General features: G+C 36.8%; 1 protein-coding gene across 1 annotated transcript in view; it reads right to left on the bottom strand.

Annotated features, from left to right (window-relative positions):
• Positions 1-20,176, bottom strand: part of cntn3a.2 (contactin 3a, tandem duplicate 2) — a 100,318-nt gene extending 80,142 nt beyond the window's left edge. Inside the window, exons 1-3 of the mRNA XM_077214098.1 lie at positions 19,768-20,176; positions 7,270-7,407; positions 3,215-3,344 (exon numbers count right to left, since the gene is read on the bottom strand). Of these exons, the coding sequence (XP_077070213.1) occupies positions 3,215-3,344; positions 7,270-7,324 (185 nt within the window). The 5' untranslated portion in view covers positions 7,325-7,407; positions 19,768-20,176. The remainder of the gene's footprint in view (positions 1-3,214; positions 3,345-7,269; positions 7,408-19,767) is intronic.
• Between the last annotated feature and the right edge of the window lie 655 nt (positions 20,177-20,831).

Raw genomic sequence — 20,831 nt, 5'->3', positions numbered from 1 at the left:
TAGCAGTCTTTCTTTTCACTGAGGAAGGATGCATACAGAAACTCATTTCTCATGCAAGCCTCAGCAGGACAGGAGTTTGAGATTTCTAATATAAATTTAAAAGATGGGATATTTTGAACTCAGGGTTTGATGTATTCTTTCAAGCAATTACCTTGTCGTTCGCACAAATCTTTTTAGCACCCGCTTCATTTAAACTCCGCAGACTGACTCACTTCAAAATATATTTTTTGTCTTCAATCACAGTTCATTGAAGAATTTACACGGATTAAATCAAGTCGTTTGCTGTTGATATCTCATGCTGCCAGTAAGCACTGGGATTTGATAAAGGTTGTCAAATCTTTATTCTTTGGAGTTGCTTAGTCAATATTTTTTTGCCAAGGTGTCAGGAAACTTGGGTGGTAAAAATTATATTTTGACAGTTAAGGGAGCAAGTGCTTCACTGTTCAAGCACTGGCCGGTGAGATAGTGGAAGAGTAATTTAAAAGTGCATCTACCTTCAGTTTTTATGAACCTCAGTTGTAGCAGGGCAATTTATTCTAGAGAGCTGACAACTCAGCTTCCCTGCTCAATAGCAGGAAGAAGCCAGAGCAGAAGCGCTACAGCCCTATTTGCACATCAAGAGAGGTGTGCAGGTTAAGGCACCGCTCTGCGTGATACTCGGCTCAGTGAGAGAAAGAGCAAAAAGATGATTAGAAGAAAGTGAGGAATGCACAGGCCTACAAAGAGCACTTTAACAGAGGTGGGCACAGCAGCGGGCACAGCAGCCAATTTGGATGGTGATCAAAGATTTGTGTCTTTAAGGTATCTTTCCGGTTGATATTGGATACAGCCACTGAATGTCATATAAAGCACTCTGCAGTGACAAAAGACCTGATGTTGTTGCTTTCGGCGACATGAGTGACTGAATTATTAAAAAGTAAAACAATTGAATATAATGTATATATTAAAAACTAAACATTAAAAAAAATTCTTCCAAAAATGTGTTTACACAGACCTTTAATGACTCTTCAAAGTTTTTTTAGAGGTGCAATCCAATAATTGGCCACCACAATACTAAACAAAAAAAATGTGGTAACACTGATTAATAATTAATATAAAGTTATATAAAGTCTCACTGTTAGTTGTAAACATGTGTTTGATTCACTCAAATGAACTGAATCCGTAGAATCATTAGAATCGGAATCGCTAGCTGCATTTGATTCACTCAAGGCCAATTCCGCACCGAAAGACGCCTACCAATGCAGACAATCATCAGATTACAGTGCATCAATGACCCCACAAACACAGACTCAACATGTTCAATTGGCAAAAACAAGTGCCGACAAACGGCAACAGAATCCGACAAAACTTGACGAAGTGTCTGTAACCGTCTGTTGGCATCTGTCGGTTCAGTATGAACTGGCCTTAAAATAACTGATTCAAATATTCATTGGTATGAGAATCGGACAACAAAGGCAGCATTGTTTGCTTTTGACTCACTACAGTTGTTAATTTGAGTCACTTGTAATGCAAGTATTTTAGCAGTGGGCAAACTGATTCATGGAGAAAATAGAATTACATCTTTTTGCACCAACAATACATCTAATTTGTGAGATTTTCAAAAGTTACGCAGAGAACCAACAACATTAACACCATGTCCTAACTAGACAGGACGTGATGCCGCAAAATATTATAAAAGGCACTTCTTCATAATTATGTCAGAGTTTTCAATTCTAATCAGCCGAGTTTGCCTATTTTTGAAATGCTTTCTATTTATGCGACTTTGTGGTTGACAGCTCAGGTACTGATTGCGATTTGTATAATATTTCACGAGTTCACACTAACAAATAGAGTAAAGAGTATACATATTTGAGTTGGTGTCCGAGGAGATGGCTACGAGCGTGGAATTTGGCCCGAGCCCAGAGTACTACCCCCGTATCCCTGAGGGATGCACTTGCAGAGAGAGCTCCACCCACACACTCTTCTGATTGGCTGTGATTTTGTTATTGATTTTGCTGCATCTTGTAGCCGAGTTGCCTCTGTTTAGTGCAAAAAATTGCTTGTTGTTGGAATCTTATCCCATCTTGTCTGGTTAGGATTAGGAAGAGACAGGAATGCCTAGAAGCGACCAACAGCACAGCGACCTGTCAACCTCAAAATCTCAGCCAGGGCATTATAAATTAGAGAAAAAACAATTTGGATCAGCTATTTTCATATTTTCATAAACAGATTGCAAACAATAAGCATGTATTCAAGTATTCAAAATACACTTTTAAATAAAAGATGTACACATTGCATTCAAGAGATCTAGCTTGGTATAAATTGAATGATGCATGGCACGCAACATGTGCCACATGTTTAATTGATGTTCATGTGTCAATGCATTCCCCGAGTCCTGCCAGCATGAAGCCGGTGTAAATATTGCAGTTTTATGGCTCTTCTGTTGAGATGGAGCCCCAGGATGACAATATGAGGTACAGCCTCGAGATGTGAAATCTATAATCCATTAAATTACAGGAACACTCCTGACTAACCATTGCCATCAGATAATGCAGATGTCAAAAAGTGACACAGCGCTCCCCAGCATATATCTAATCTGAACATACAGCAAAAATTAATGGACTGTTGAGACATACCAAAATGAAAGATACTTTTGTTGTCACGGGCAACTCTCACCGTTATGAGGGAGCGAAAGTTTTGAATTCTGTACGTCTTGGTCATTAAATTCTAATAATATCATACAGTTCTGCATGAATAAACATAACATCATGCATGATTGGTGTTGCAGAATCATTTATAGGCATGATGCACTGTGGATGCAAAGACCAATCCAAATGGTAGGCATCATTTCTTTTCCCTTCCAGGTACTTTAATTTGGACAAATTCTGAAGCAGCATCCTTGTTATTTCTTCACAGAAAAGCTAATAATGCGATGAGAGAGAGCAGTTTAAAAAATCTACCCAAGATGGCGGGCATGGAGATCATAAAAGATTATTGAAGTCAACTACAAAAATATTATCCATTAAACAAACCATAAACCAACTAATAAAATTGTATTTTTCACATTCACACTATATTTGAACATGTGGTTTTATGTTTATTAGAGTGTGGAATCGTTGGCAACATTGGTACCAGCAAACAAACACTATTTGTAAGCCCTTATGAAGGCATTAGAAAGCAAAGGAACAGAGTTAAAGAGTGCGAAAAACAGAAGTAGAAAATGCAAAGTCCATACCTGTAGTGAGGGGTAGGAATGCCTTTTGCGTCACAGGTCAGCGTAGCCTCTTCCTCCAGTGAACCCACTGTCAGATCACTGGGCTCCATTCGCCATTTTGGCCCATTAAAAGATTTATAATCCAGGCACTCTGAGAGCAAACAACAGAATACAGTTTTTATCTTAATGCACAGTTTGGGCTGAAGTGTATCAGTTTTTTCATGTTAATATACCTTTTCCTATCTCATCTTAATGGAATAGTTCACCCAAAAATAAACAGCACAATACTGGTTCCTTCAATAAGGAGAGACAATTATATGTAAGCCATACTGTAGGTTTATTCCTTCAAAAGATGTACAAATTGTGGCTCTGTAATGCTCTCAAAACATTGATCTGTTTGTTTGAGTATATCAAGCAGCCAGAGACATTGACACTGGCTCAATGAGTGGTGTGAGTTTGTTGGCAGGATGTAACATGTCAAACCAATGACTTATGGGGGAGAATAAGTCTCCTTAAATTGAAAATTCCTTTAAATTCCTATTGTTTTTTAAAATTTATTATTCATGTGCCCTCGTAATCAACACCACAAGGTGTAACAGAAATTATTCTGATAATTGTGTTTTCCAACATAATGATGGAAATAGTAACGTTCAAAGCTTAATTTTTCATCAGGCACTACTTTGCAAATTGGGGTCCACTTGTTTAAGCAGCAATTTAGAGGCACAACAGATCTGAGAGAAATTTCAAAAGGGAGAATTAAAATAAACCAAACGGATGGAAAGGAAAGTCCAGTGTGGGAGCGTTTTACTGAAGTGGTTAACCAGGACCAATCAAGTGCTGGGTGTGTGATGTAAAACTGCTGTGAAGCAAAAGCCTTTGCTTGGGCTGAACACATTTAATTTCTTGTGTGTGTGTTCAGGAAGTTGCGGTGACGGAAACAGTGACATTCCAATTTAAGTTTGAAGGGAGTAAAGCCTGTGTTTAGGCTATTAAGGATATGTAATTTTGCCAAAGAAGAATTACATTTAAGATCAGCCTACTTCAGTGTAATATGTTACCATATCATAACGCTGAAAACTGAGACTTAGAATAGTTGTAATGTGACGATCGGGTACGGATATCTAAATCAGAGAAAATCATAGGTTCGGGTGTGTGGTGGGTGGATGATTTATTCAGTCCCCACTCCACCGAGACATAAGTCATGAACAGAACAGATGCTGTTTAGCGGAGGGGAGGTTAATGTTTTTGATTAAAGAGGGTGTATTACTTAAAAAAAAAAAATTGGTTGCAGATAAATCGTTTATAAAAAAAACATGGCAACATTCTGTAAAAAAAAGGAAAAAGAATTGTCATTTTTGATTTCATGGTGACTTCAAGTCTTTTTTTGTTTGAGGGTAAATATTCTGCAAATGACAGAATTGCACCGCAACACACATACATAGAGTGCAGAAACACAGACCATATGTGGAGAGATCACACCAGGTGTGTGGGTTCTAATCAAGTGCTATGCTCTCATCACTCAATTTCTACTTAAGATGGTTTCATAGCAGCAAAATCACTGGAATAATCACATTTACGTGTGATATTTGTTTAGAAAATGGGAACTAAGGCGCTCTAATATGACATTTATATTGTGCACAATGAAGTTCTACTTAACAATACTGTTTCTTATCCCTTTCTAAACTGTGTAAGCTAAACTGAATGTCTCCATTCAGTTTTATATTGCTTTTAAAAAATGATTTTGTCATTTGACAATGGAAGAAAAAAGAAGAAATTTTGAAGAATGAGTTGGTTGCTGGTTCATGCACAATACACGTCAACTAGAGCTTTCAAGCTTCAAAAAGGACACAAAAGGACCACAAAAGCAAGTCCAACCTGTGCACTATACTAGAATTATACAACAGTTTGGCATGTGGAACAGGCCAAATATGATAATGTGATGTACGATTAGGGATGGGTATCATTAAGGATGTAATGTTAAATCAATAACAGAATTAACATTGTTTTATTTTCTGAAACATAAAATAAAGAAAATAAACAATTATCTATAACAAAACAGCTATGTTTATACGACCATAAATTAATGTGAAACAAATTAAATAAACAATATTTTCTTGCAAACGAACATACAATGGAATAGAGCATAATGTTTAGTGTTTAAGATTTATATACTGCAGAATTTTTTTTACAGTTGCAAAAGGCAACTGAATGTGATGTGTGTTTAATACATTTTTACACACTGATTTATTCATTTGAAGTATTTGGGATTTTAAAGGGATCATGAACTGCATTTTTTTAAAGTCCCACTGTGGTGAAAATCAAGCTTTCAATGTTGTTTATGTCTATGTGGTGTTTTTAATGTGCTTTAAGACAAACCATGTGCAAATTCATCAGTCAACACCATTGTATTTTCTCCTTAAATCTGCAGTGAACCGAAGACAGTCACAAAAACACGGTTTGAAATCGCTGGTGTTTCTGACGTCACAAGCTACCTTGTATAACCAATCAGGTCAACGTGTGATCGTCAACAATTGGATCTCTGAGCTGGTGTGAGTGAGTGGAGGCGGGGCTAATTTACATATTCATAGAGCCACGAATACTAAATGAAGCAAGGGTGTAGAGTTACATTCTCAAGCTATTTTAAGACATGAAGAATTTTTTTTTTTCAAGGAAAAACTTTTATCTTTAACAAAACTATTTATAACAAATATGTCATTTTGGTGATCAAAGATGAGTTTTAAGGGATACACTTATTGACTACAGGGGGATTTTAAATAAATTTATAATGGTTTCTGAGGTCCATTTATGATGATTTTTACATTAAAAAAACTTGATCATTTAGAAGTAATAGGCTATTTTCTATCCTGTGTTTTTGTGGGGTTTTTTACAGCTCCGCTATGATGGGCATGCTGCATTCATGGTTTGGATGTAAAAGCCCACTGCTATGATTGGATAACAGTTTTGCGTATTAACGTAATTTTCTACGTCTCCGCAATTAGACGTGTGGAATTGTTATGAGAACTTCCAATGTTGAAAAATGGCAACCGGTGAAATTCAACCAAACATAAAGTGTAAGTACTTGGAATTACCACAGTTGACAAACAATAACTTGCAGATTCAATATGACTTCGATGAGCAAAGTATATTTAAGTTGGATCTTTTCAACGAATCGGTTGATTTAGTTTGCAAAACCAGCCTGAATGATTCATTCATAAATCGAATTGGTTCTCGAGTTCAACTCACATACTCAATGATCCCGTCACAGCCATTAACAGCTCACAGGCGGTGAAGAATGACTCAAATTGCAATCTTTTCCTCACGCAAAGCTATGGCTTCAGAAGACTTTCAGCACACATGTTGTACAGACCACTTTTATGGTGCTTTTTCTTCCTGTTCGAAGCTTAAAAGACTTCGAAAGGGAAAAGAGCAACCAGTACAATTATTCACAATATCTTCATTCAAATTTCAAGGACCATTTGGTATTTATAAATCTGTAAATTTCAAATGAATTCATATTCAGAGAAATTATTTCCCCTCCCACATCTATAGGGAGTGAAGCCATAAACTGTGACATACTAGTTCAATTTCCTTGGAGGACACATTGTACTGAGGCCTCCAAAACCTTCTATGGCGCAACACAATTCATTTTCGAAGTGACTGCACAGCTTAATTGAAAGCTCTTCCACCACATCCAAAACACGTCCTGCTCCTGTAAGCCTGATTCTCTGCGTCAGGGTCTATTACTGTCTTCTGCTCATAATCAAGATATGGGCTGATAGCAACAAATGCTGCAACATCACATTTGTTCCTTTCTGCTGTGAGTTCACACCGAAACAATAAATGACCAGACAAGTTGACCACACACAATAATACTTCAGTGAACTAGAGGAGACATCGGATGCAACGGTCCGTGACCGTCAAGCTGTCTTTGAGGAGCACTTCTCATTTATATTAACTCTGAGCATCAAAACATCAGTATAGTCTTCCTATAAAATGATTAAGTTAAAGCTGATAGAGACATAGTTGTGAATACGCCACAAGAGCCACACAGGGAAGGAATTACCAATTCATTTTACCTGCAAGATACTCCATGATTGATAGCAGCAAAAACTGTTTCCATAGTAACGTCATCTTCAGCTGCCAGGGGCGAGTGTTACTTGAATCCAGTGCGCCGTGAATGAACGGCTGCTCTCTCGATGAGAAAAACACCTGACCTGTTGAGGATCAGATTATGAGAGATATTAGAAATAATCTATTATAGTACAGTCAATTTTTCTCAATTAACTGGAAAAAATGTATGCAAAAGAAAGCCATGAGGTAATGAGCGGTGGCTGCTGTGTGCTTATGATACACATTATGGGGCAAAAATGACAGCACTAATGCAGCTAATGTGGCTTAAAAGATCACAAGTGAGAAGACCTCTTGCACTCAGAACCAGAAAACAAACACTCTCCATGATGCAAATAGATGTTCATCGGCTAGATTACATTTTATGTAAATTATATATTGGAGTAACTAAAGTAGATTTTGACAACAACAACATTTATTTTAAGGAATCTCTAAACTATCCAAAATCCATTTTAAGTATACAAAAAGTATACAACAACATGTTGAAAATACACTACAAATCATACGTTTCAAGTCAAGTCACCTTTATTTATAATGCGCTTTATACAATACTGTTTCAAAGTAGCGTTACCGTGATAAACAGGAAAATAATGATTCAATGATGGAAACAGACTTCAATTCTGCTGAAGCAGTGGTAAAAAGACAATAATATAGAGTCATTATTCATTTGAATTCAGATCAGTGTCAATTCATTGTGGTTCAATAACTGCGTAATGTACATCAATTATGAAATGAGTTCCATTCAGCTATAAAGTAGCTCTGGTGAAAACTTGACGTCACATGCTTATAGAAACGTCCACCTGGAGAGCAAAACAAGACTTTCCTCCATTGTCCCATAGTTATTGTTATCAGGTAAGTCCTAATGTAGTAAGACGGTGATATTAAAGGGGACTTATTATGCAAAATTCACTTTGTTTTTGAACATATTTATGTGTCAGCAGTGTGTGTACACAACCATCCACAACCATCCATTGCGGTAATCATCAATCGGAAGGAATTCAGTCCGATTGAAACAAAAGTTGTGCATGGAAGTTCAGGGGTGCGTTTCCCGAAAGCATCATTAGCCAACTATGGTCGCAAGTTCTGTCGTTGTCGTGTTTCACGAAAACATAGTTCCAACGAACATTCGCAAACAGCATTGCAAAGTTGTGTGGTTGGAACGACAGCTCTCGACTTGTGTTTAGAAGCATACAGTAGTTCTTGTTTGCATGACATGTGGACTCAATAAATCCTTATCCTGAGCCAAATAAGCAAGCTGACATTCAGCTGAAATCTATATCTTTTCTTAATACATACAAATGTCATTCTCATTTTATAGTTTGTCAAGTGATTTTCATTTTTGAAGAGTGCGCATGTGCGTACGTGCTCTAGTAGGTAAGAACAAGCCTATTATTGAATCTGAATATAAAGCAAAATAACTGAGAAAAATGAGAAATAGTCCTCAGATGCCATGTCCGTAATTTATAGCAAAACATCTAGCATTAATTTGATCTCAAACAGATTACTGTTTTATTAGTGGACTTAAAGGGTAAGTTCGGCGTTTTACAAGTAAAGCCCTGTTTTAAGATCGTTTGTGATTAAATCTAACGGCTAAGATTAAAATTTGGACACATGCTGCTGTCCCGAGAATTTTAGGTTTTTGTGTATGCACGCCCCCACCACCTATACAATGGTTTCATAGGTGCACTGGAACAATCATTCATATAAACGCATTAAACTTTAGTTTACAAAGACGTGAAACTCACTGAGTGGTCTGGGGTGTTCAGTGATATGCTCACGCAAAAATCGCTGCAAAAGATGCTTTCCGACAGGTTTTATCGTAGTTTTTGGAAGAATGTCCGGTTGTGAGGCGTTTGGAAAAATAGGTCCACAGTTTTACAACGAATGGTAAAACACCTGTTGGAAAGCATCTTTTGCAGCGATCTTTGCGTGAGCATATCAGTGAACACCCCAGACCACTCAGTGAGTTTCACGTCTTTGTAAACTAAAGTTTAATGTGTTAATATGAATGATTGTTCCAAAGCACCTATGAAACCATTGTTTCATGGATGGGGGGGTTCTAACACAAAAACCTAAAATTCTCGGGACAGAAGCATGTGTCCGAATTTTTATCTTAACCGTTCGATTTCATCAGAAACGATCTTAAAACAGGGCTTTACTTGTAAAACGCCGAACTTACCCTTTAAAAGCTAATTTAGTGGAATGCCTCTGTGTTCTACAGAGCGATTTTGAAGGTCTTTTATCCCTATTGCAGTTAAAGGGTAACTAAACCCCTAGTCAGAGCCTGACTCCACCCACTGCCAGTAATTGAAAAATGCTGGAAAATTGGGCAGAGCCCAGCGGAGGGGGGGCGTGCACCTGAGACCTGAGACTTGCCAGTTGATTTCTTCAACGATGCATCGTACTATGATAGTTAAGCAGAAAGTTATGTCTTTGTACGGGAAACTGCTATCCAAAGTGACGTCACATGCTTATACCCCGCCGACGACTGGCGATAGATTCTGCCCTATTAGCTTAGCTCATTACCCTTAGCTCCTCCCCAAGTTAAGTGTTGTTCCTGTTAATGGTTTGTTTCATGTATTGGATTTTCACTGTAAAGAGACTGCACTTTGGTTCGCTACGTCATTGTCTTCGCCTGCTCGACATCAGCTATGTTACAGAATACCCAAAATCCAAGAACATAAAAACTAAACTTGCCATTAAACAAAGACCTAGCACATTTAAACATGAGGCAGCAACTTACTTCAGTACCCAACAAAGTAACAGGGAAAACATGAGAGCTTAAATACTGAAGGACTAGGCTAATCACATAACAAGGAAAACCTGTGAACAATAAAACAATGAACCAATCAGGACATGATGCAAGTACTAAGGAGCACATGAAAAGATCACATGAGGGGCAAGGGAGTCACAAGACAAACCAGGAAACAAGACCTAGACAAATCTCAAAATAAAAAACATGAAAGCATGAACAAAACCAAAAAGAGTCTTAAAGGCTGCACCCTCTTTTGGCAAACGGGGTTGGGAACAGCAGCTCATTTGCATTTAAAGATACATGCATGACAACAGCATGTTTTGCATTCCACTCAAAAATGGACATACAGGGAATTGAGCTGAAACTTCACAGACACATTCTGGGGACACCTGAGACTTATATTACATCTTGTAAAAAGGGGCATAATAGGACACCTTTAAAGTCAGCATGAAAGCAAAATTGACAATATTTTTTTTGGGGGGATATTGCAGTATTTATTTATTATAAAAAAATGTTTTATTAATGTGCCCCTCGCAATCTTTAATCAAAATAACTTCCCCTTCCTCTTACAGAGACATCTCTTCTCCTCTCTGATGACGTGTTTACTGGCGTGAGGGCGGGGCAACATGTCACTCACATGAGATCCACCAATGGCAAACCACAACCATCCAAACAATTCTCCATAGACAAAATCAAGTCCCGCCCTACATTTTTTCTTGTTCGAGAAGCCATTTCAACTATACATCACAACGGAAAAAAAGAATATCGCAGTTTATGTTTTATGCAGACTTTAAAGCCATGAATATTCAATCACCTTTCAAAATAACATAGTTATGTGAAAAAAAAGTATTTTCTCCCATCAATTTTGTGGTCTGTGCAAGAACAAATTAGCTGCAAATACTTTCAACATTGAAGTAGACATGTGGAAAATAGCCTACTTTTTTCTCATGTCTATTCTCATGCAATTAAGAGACCAAGCGTGTTGTTGTTAGAGTGTTGCTAATCAGATCAGTACATACATGGATTAACAATGTTTTCTAGAGTTGAATGGTTGTATCTATTAATAGATTATGTGAAGAAAGCACAGTCAAGTTGAATATATGCAGGTGTGGTTTATGCAGTACGTAGATACGTGGTTATCAGTGGGTACAGTGTAATATCATACATGTATAAATGTATAAATTCCTTGCCAATTGATTATTAAATTGTTTAATTAAGGTTTATACAAAGTTTCCATGACAGTTAAAAGATAAATCTTTCCATTAGCCAACTACTCGAGCTTCCAGTTAAAACGATTATTAAACAGCAAGCACAAACCATGCAAAACCAGCAGCCCTTCCGGCACACTCAAGTGTCCGATTTCACTCACTCGTTTTCATTCACTCCCTCAAATGAACGATATTAATGGACTAATGTAGGGAATAGTGAATGAGGGTAAATTAGGATAATTTTTTAACTTTTCGCTGCAAAAAACTTTGCTAACATCCCAAGCTAACCTCTAGAAACACAATATAAAGATGTTTAAATGCATAAATGCACGACCCCTTTAAGACTTGACGGATGAACTTGCGCAATGCCAATTTTAATATGAATTTTTTATGTTTTATAGACGTCACCTTCATTAATATTTACTTGTGTCACTGTTACTTTGGTTACGATACTCAAATACGAACTTGACTTTGGTTGCCCATTCAAACAAACAGCATTTAAGCTTCTTTTATAAGCTCCTGTGTGAAAAGGACATTTCGAGACTCACACCTAGTAAATGGTTGTCCCAAACACTGACGAAGCCTATAAAGGACAACTGCACGTGTAATAATAAATAAGAGCCAGTCAAATTCAAAGACCCATACTGTTATTTTTAAACCAAAACAATCTTTTGCTAATATAGGCTTTTATAAAACAACTTAAAGCAACTACTTTTTTTTTCTTTTTTTATGAAGAAACTACTTATCCATTGCTTAAATAAAAGATGTTAAGAAAAGCTTAAAGAAGTTAAATATGCAGTGACAGGCACAAAAACGTTTTTATTCTATTTGAAACAGGCCCTTCATGGCTTCAGTTATCAATAAAAGTTAAATACCTTCGACTCTATTGAACTCTATTTTAGTGTTTAAATCCATTTACCCTAAAATCAACTACAAAAATATTAAAAAGTCTGGAGATTCAGTCCGGCTATATGGTAATGTCGTAAGCCAGTTGGCCATCACCTACTGGTTCAGTCAGAGGATGTACCCTTTACAAGTATGATGGTCTGCAGATTGTGCTGGTTTTGGTTTTGACACAATATTCACAACAGCCAGTGAGTTATGGGTTTTGGATGATGTTCATTCATTTATTTTCTACAATGCCAATCTGCCAAGCAACATTTTAAATCAATTTATTGAGCCAAAGACAGAGAAAGCAAGACAAAAGGAAGGATGTAGTACTGTTGATGCGAGAACAGAGAGACTGCAAGACAGAGGACCTTTAACAGATTATATAACTTTTTTGTTTTTAACAATGTGAAAGTCTTTTCTGTCCTTTTTAAACAACTGAATGTGTCTTTGCTGAATAGAACTATTCATTTCCTTTTAAAAAATAATTATATTTACTACATAATACAATTTAAATTTATCATTTACGTTTTTAAATTGAACAGTAAAATTCTAGGGAAGCTTGTTTCCACCACGGAATAAAAAATTATAATTGCGACATTTTGTCTCACTGAGTTTACATCTTGCAATTCTGACTTTTGTCAGAATTGTGAGACATGAAGTTGCGCTTGCGAGATATAAGTCAGAATTGTGAGATATAAACGAATTCTGAGAAATAAAGTCAGAATTACGAGAAAAAGTCAGAATAGTGAGATCAAAACTTGCATATTGTGAGAAAAGTCATGAATTCTCTGTATAATTTTATTTCTCAGGGTTGCAAGTTTATATCTCAGAGCTGTGAGTTTAGATCTCGCAATTCAGACTTTATATCTCCCAATTCAAACTTTATTTCTCAGAACTGTGAGTTTATATCTCCCAATTCAGACTTTATAATTTGTAATTGTAAGAAAAAAGTAAAAATTGTGAGATGCAAACTCTTTGGTTACATAATCTCCTCAATGTTGATGGTTTCAGAATCAAATATTCACTGAACATGTTCTGGATGGCACAAAGACATGTTTATCCTAGCTGCAATGCATATTTAATGTTGCGCAGGTCATATTTTTTTTAACCGTGTAGTTATGTTCATGATTTTCAAGGATAAGAGCATGCCACGCAATCTGTCCATGTTGGCATCTGCTTTATTTGACTATTTTCTACCAAATGGCAGACTAATTTGCGCCCACATACTGCAGAGTTTGATCAGAACAGACCTGTGACCCATTTTTGAGTTGCGAGCCACCAGTTAAGAACCAATGCATTAAGATGCTCAACGTCAATTTTCTCATAATACACTTCAGAGGAGCGGTTCACACAATTCACTGACGCACAAAACACACACACTTGCACAAAGCCGAGTAATATCCAGGCCACTGAAGACTTATAAGGGCACTCCAAGAATGATAATTATTGCCATCTTGTGTAGTTGTCAGAGCGTGGGACCTCAGGAAGGATTCCCCTCATCTTTCAAGTTTTAGGCTGGTTTTAGCAGGAGTAAGTGTGTAAAATGGGATTTTGTGCGAAGAACACTGCATGTCATGTTCCGCCTTGCTAAGCAGTCTTGAAGTGAGCTTGTGAGACATTCTCTTCACAGTGAACCGTCTAGTTCGTTCCCATTAATGAAAGTGTGCGCTGTATAATTAGGGGCTCTGTTATTTGCAGCCTAATTTAATGCCTTTTATGCAAACAATTCAACATGCCTCCAAATAAAACACCCTGAAGATGTAAAACCGCATCAATGTTGCTTAATGTTCGAACTCTCTGAGGCGAAGACTGTTTCAAAGCGCCATCTCCACTCCATTACGGATTCTTTGATTGTGTTGCTTTGTTCCTCGACCAACATAATAAGAGGTCAATACACAAACGCATGCGTCCAGATCTTCATCAACCCTATGCAGTGGATGTTGCTGAGATGCCGAATGTTATGGGAAAACGTTTGTAGCCGTAAATTGACTACGCTAAAGTATTCTTCTCTCCTGAGGACAATATTCTGTCAATAGCTTTGTAACAAACTGTTTTATGAAGCCCTCAAGTGCTTCAGAAAACTGAAATATCAAAGACATTAAGGCAAAAAGAAGCATTCTGATAAGCAACACACTCAGAAAGACAGTCCTTTTATGACAAATAAATCTGTTACAGTCCCGTAACGTTGCATTTATAGGTTAGTTAACTGACGTCTTCGTGGCTCATAACTTTATTCTGTATAATATGCGGGTGAGATCTTGTTTTGATGGTCCTCTGCGGGGTATAAGAGGGATTATTGTGTCGCTGGCCGGCCTGACTGATTTTCTCAATTACGAAGCTGTTGAGCGCAGTTTAGCGGGACAGATGTTATATTTGTATTCATTTATTTCATTATTTTACAGGGTGGATGACACGTGAAACGAGGCTGAAACGAGACGAATATCTATTACGTCCCTTACGTAAGGACATAAATGGCATCAGGTGTGACTTATCCAAGGATTTATGGGGGGGGGGGGGGGGGGGGGGGGGGGGAATGTAGCTGTAATGCTGAGAGATTGACTGGTTTAGTTAGGCTGACATCAAACTGCAATACATCGTTATTTTAGATATTAATTTTAATAATAGAAGCTCAATGAAATAATAAATCAATCTATAATGTCTAATATTAAGTGTGTTGACAATGCACAGTCATACACATGTTATGCTTAATAACCCGACAGCATGTAAGACCATGTAAAACTGTTGTTATTCATTATACGGTTTCGGTACGCATGGATTTTTGCTCTGATTTTACTCTGCATGTTAACACGTATGTTCTGGTGTTTAATTCAGTGTGTGCATGACTAATTTCTGTTCATGGCTTTGATGTCATAACCAAAAATAGTAGAGTAGCTGTGAATTTCATCATGCCAATGTGTTGTGTGTGTGTATTGTTGAGATGAGATTGAGCTGATTTTGATAGTTTTCAGTGTCTGCATGTAAACACACATACAACGTATAATAAATGACATATAGGGCTAAGTTATGGATTGAACATTAAAGATATAATAAAAAAGATTAACTTATTTCGTAATTACATTTCCTATCTCATAAGACTAGACCTTCCTCTGTCTTGGAACTTGAACCATCAGTAGCAAAAATCGCATTTAAAGATGGTTTGATCCATTTCTGTGAATCAGTTTGAAACGATCATTTCAATTATCCATCCATCCATCCATCCATCCATCCATATCTGTCAGCCCTACTGACCGACTAGCACCCACTGTCACCAACAAATACAGAGATAAAGCGATGAGCAAGGCCCGATTTGAGGCACAGTTGTAGTGGACCTCACAATATTAATCTCAGCTGGTGACGAGTGAAGCTTTGTCTCTGAAACACAAAGCCATTAATAACGGCCTATCAATTGCTTTCTCTTTCTCTCGAACCAAAGAGTGGCCTCTACGGGTACTGGAGCACATCATCAAAATAGCAAATGAGACTGGCGGCGAGGGAACCGGTACACAGGGACGCGAGATTCGTGATAATCATCATTCACTCTGTCCCTTTGCCTGTAGGCACTTTACATCAAAACAAATGACAACTGCATCTCATAGTGACATGTTAGTTTAAGCAAATGCATAGAAGACAGCTTATCAAAACCATTCCCGACAGTGAAACTGCTGTGTGCCAATACAAGTGAGATTTGGGATAAATGTGCAGTCTGCAGCACATTATTGCATTACTGTAACGGCTCTGTTTTTCTATGTGATGTCTATTTAAATGATGAATAAATGTTTGATGAATAGCTGGATTGCACGTAGCAACAAGTGAGATGACCAATCTAGCAACTGAGAGAAGGCAGGGAAAACACAAAACTATACTAATTGCAAATGAACAGAGATGCAATGGATTTTATTTTCATGGATTTAGAATAAAAAACCTGATTTGATACATGAATTTCAAAGACCTGTAAATTACCAACATGATCAAAACTTGGCTGGAAATCCTGTTGTACACAATCTACTACATGCCTTCTCTCATCTGATTGATAGTTTATATATATATATTTTTTTTAACAAGTAAAAGGCCTTTTAGTATAATTATAAAAACGTCCCCCTTCAGGTTGTGGTACACCTATCTTTTTTTCTATGAAATCTTAGCTGATTTTTAAACAGTAAACGAAAGAATAACTTTCATATTGTTACACTGTAAAAAAAAATAGTTATGACAAAACAAACCTCATCAAAATTCTCATCAAAATAATTGCAACGTTTTTTATTTTATACAAGAATCAACTCAGTTCAATGTAGTTTAAGTTTAAATGACTTAAACATCAAAGTGGATTGTAGTTTTTGATTGTACTTAAAAATAAAAGAGGCAGCAACTTTCTTTTTACAGTGTAGTTATATTTCAAAATGAACATTGGCCGGACTTAAGCAACTATAATTCAACAGGCTTTGAGGAACGTTTGTTTGTTCATTTCTCAGTTGCATTGCATTATATGTTTTGCCCCCCAGAATAAACAACAGGGATCTGATCATAAAACTAAGTATTTATTTATCATCATAATAAAACATATTATTGAGAGATACAGTCAACACTGATGTATACATGCATTTTATGTACACAGTCTGCTATACTGCTATAAAGATCTCAGTATATCAGAATTTTATCTTTCTTTTTGGCCATATAAATATCAGCAACTGCACCAAATTGCATATTTTTTGCTCAGTTTAAGCCTCTGAATAATATCAAGGTGTTTTTTCTTCTTTGAGTTTGAGCTCCATATTCTCCTATATCATAATAAATGAGCCATAAAAGCCTGATGTATCAAATATGACAACACACTTATTAATATTTTTTTTAATAAAGTGTTGCATTAAAAAATATATATTTTTCTGACTATCATTTCATGTAAGACTTTACAGGGGTAAATCCTAACCAGTGTTAAAGTTTTCTTCCTTTTGATCAATGTAAGTCTACATTCAACAAATTCGTACATGGTAAAAAAAAAAAGGCATTCTTTCGATACTATTATGTTTTTTTCTTCCTCCCCTTCTTTCTTAAGTACTGACCTCATTTAGCTTTTATTACAAGAACTTCAAAGCTACAATAAAGCAATAAGCCCTGCGAAGCCGCGGTTTACAGTGATTTTAAAACAGCTGTTCTAAATTTATAGTAAACCACGGCATCACAGGGCTTTTATAAAACGGTTAGTCCATAAAAATATTTATTTCAATATTTAACACAGGTGTATGATTGTAGAGTAATTTACAATGGCTTCAAACGTGGCTCAACCAATCAGAAACAAGGAACGGAACTATCCATTTTATAATGTCCATTTTGACCTCCTTTCTGGAAATAAAAAAAGTGTTTTTTACTAACAAACCAAACACTTTTAATTGTATAAATCACCCATGTTTCGTCTATATGTGTCTTTGAGGATTTTTCTGTCACATTGTGTTGTTAAGTGCTGATCTGTTGTAATTTGAGAAGGCATGCGTTTGTCCTTAATTTATTTGCTCCCTTAAGCCCAAAGTCAGAGACACTCATTAGGATAATGAATGGCAGCTTTGGAAAGAAGGTCTCAGGACACAGAATTCTTCCAACTCCTACATGACTAGACGACTAATAAGTCTCATCATGGCTGCTCCCTGTGCATGAGGATTTTTGAGAACAACCCCGTTTTTAAAAATGTCAACCCACAAGGGCACTTATGCTAACAAATACCTTGAATCGCTTGTTTTTGTGCCATATAGACTCCGCTAGAGATTATTTAGAAATGCAATTTAGTTCTTGGCGTGAATAAATTGAGGGGAGCGCACGTATATAAAGCAGGTCATTTGAAGATTCTACATGGTGTGAATTTTACGCAAGTTGTCTGTGGCTGTAACTGTGGCGATGAATGACTTCATTTCACAGCTTCAATATTATTAGAGGTCCACAGAATATTTACACCACACGTGTGGAATGAAATGATCGAATGCTGCATTAAATCCAAGAGTCTCCTCTCCACACACGCAATGCAGAACGCATTGGGGAAGAGTCCTTGGCTGAATTTTAGCGCGGATTCGTATTAAATCTGTGGCTGTGAGATGAAAGGACGCTTGGCACTTCTAAGCTGTGTGAAAAGGGTAGGGACATTTCTTGACTTCTCTTGACTCCATGCGATTCAATGTTCATCTCATATTGCATGCATACTTCAGATGAATAATTCAAGTGAAATTAAAAACCAAAAGTTCACATTAAAAATGCAAAGCCATATTACAAGGATCATTTCTGGAGGAAGTGGTTGATATCGGTTCAACCACAGAGCATGGGAAGTGTTACATCACATGAGAAGTCTAAAAAATATGAAATGCCTCGCTGATACAGTATCACCACACTTTCAGGAAACACAAACAGGCATTTTGGGCACATTCAACCCATTCTTTACATTACAGTATTCATGTTACATGATTATAATAAGTAACCAACATGAGAGTTTGAATTACTGTACTGTAGCTACTTGTAAATACAACACATCAGACAAATGAGTACATGATTCAGAAATGTATGGGGGGGGGGGGGGATTCTTTCAAAGAAGTATTGTTTATTTCTTCCTCTGTTTCATACTCATTTAGCCTTCTCTCCAAGAACTTTACAAAACTATGTAACCTCCTTTCTGAAAATGAGATGGGCTTTTAGTGGTTTTACTAACAAACAAAATACCTTTCGTCGAAAATGTACTATTTTGCATATTACATAGCAGGGAAATATGCATGTTTAGAAACATTTTTTTTGCTATTATATATATATATATATATATACACACACACACACACACACACACTTTCGTTATGGCAACACATGTTTTTACATTGCTTTAACTCGTCAAAATACATTTTCAAATATTTTGTATTTTGTAAGTTACAGCCTACAAGATTCAACTAATCTTTTCAAGTCAGTTTAATTTAATTTAAGCTGAAATGACTTAATGACATACAAGTTGATTGTACTTAAGAATTTTAGACAGCTTTCACACACACACACACACACACACACACACACACACATATATATATATATATATATATATATATATATATATATATAAATAATTTATACAGTAAATTATACTATTTACAAGCAGTTCTGTGGTGTTTATAGCCTATTACATGCAGTTTGTTGTAACAAGGACATTGTAATATAAAGCGTTAGCCACTTTTTGTTCTGAATGTCAGGCTCTCTCCAGGGGTTTTCCTGACACACCAGCAGAGCACCTGTGCATTTCTGCAGCTGAAGCTGTGCCTGAACTTCACTGCTGCAGAGCTCCTTATATCCCTATCTGTCAAATCAAACCATGTCAATCAGCATCATGCAGCACACACACACACACACACACACACACACACTGTAACAATAAACCAACACGAGCTGGTGTGTGAACCAATATTTGACCTGCTGATTAAAGCATCTGCTGGTTCAATCAGCACTGATTCGATGTGAATTTTAATGCAGCAACAAATAAAATGAAAACACACGGCTGCACCTGAAACCCGATGCACGGTGAAACAATAAGCAGACAGAATAATTACAACTAAATTCTGATTAGAAAAATTGTACTTTACCCGAATAACGTGGGTTTTTCCCCTCCTCGCAGTACGTGTATTTCTTCAGTCTGTGTTCCACAAGCGGTAGATGAGAGATGCTGACATCGCAGTCAATGAGATTTCGGGAAAACCATTTTGCCCAAGTCTTTGCGTCCAGAGAGAGAGAGAGGGACAGAAGAAAAGCTCAGGATGTAGGAAGGTTTCGCCCTTTCTCCTTCGGTTCTGACTTCACCCCTGAATATAATATTCCAGCACGGCTCCCTCGCAGTGTGTCTGCAAACTGCGCTCAAAGCTAGTCAGTCCTGCGCCTGTGCCAAGCTCACCTCGCTGGGTTCACAGCCACACAGAGAAAGACTGAGACGTTGTTTGCGGCCAGATTTACATTCAGCGTGTCCAGCCAGCGCTGGGTCCAACAAATCAGCAGAATGATAGCGAAAGACTGGATTGAGGCACTTTATGAACAACAGCGCTACCTTCCGACCGAACCGCACAACTCGCCGTTATGATTTTTTTTTTACAGTTTTAGATTCCCCTTCACGATTGGTTCCATATAAATGATTTCTTTTTCTTTTGATAAATGAATGAATAAATGAATGAATGCCCCAAGCAGTTTTCGGATTTCAGATTTCAAAAGAAAAACATTGTTTCACAAAAAAAAAAAAAAAGAATTTTTGTGACATTATAAATGTCTTTACACTCACGTTTGATCAATTTATTGAGTCTTTGCGAAGTGTGTGTAAATACCTCAAAATGTGGGTAGTGTATCACAGGTATTACAAAACTGTTAAGCAGCAAAAACATCAACAAAACATTTATACTTTGATAATAATCAGAAATATTTCTTGAGCATCAAATCAGCATATTACAATGATTTCTGAATGATCATGTGACACTGAAGACTGGGGTAGGCCAAATGATGCTGAAATTTTATCGCAGGCATAAATAGCATATTACACATGAAAACAACCACAGTATTTTAAATTGTACTACTTGTAATTACTATTACAATATTGCTCATTTTATTGCATTTTTACCAAATACAGCTTTGCTTAAGAGACTTAAAAAATAATATTTCTAGTAGA

The sequence above is a fragment of the Siphateles boraxobius genome, unplaced genomic scaffold (assembly GCF_051911475.1).
Source record: "Siphateles boraxobius isolate OS27281-9 unplaced genomic scaffold, OSU_SipBor_1 68, whole genome shotgun sequence".
Classification (NCBI taxonomy): Eukaryota; Metazoa; Chordata; class Actinopteri; order Cypriniformes; family Leuciscidae; genus Siphateles; species Siphateles boraxobius.
Note: the sequence above shows the minus strand (reverse complement) of the source record. Positions and strands in the feature narration are given on the sequence as shown.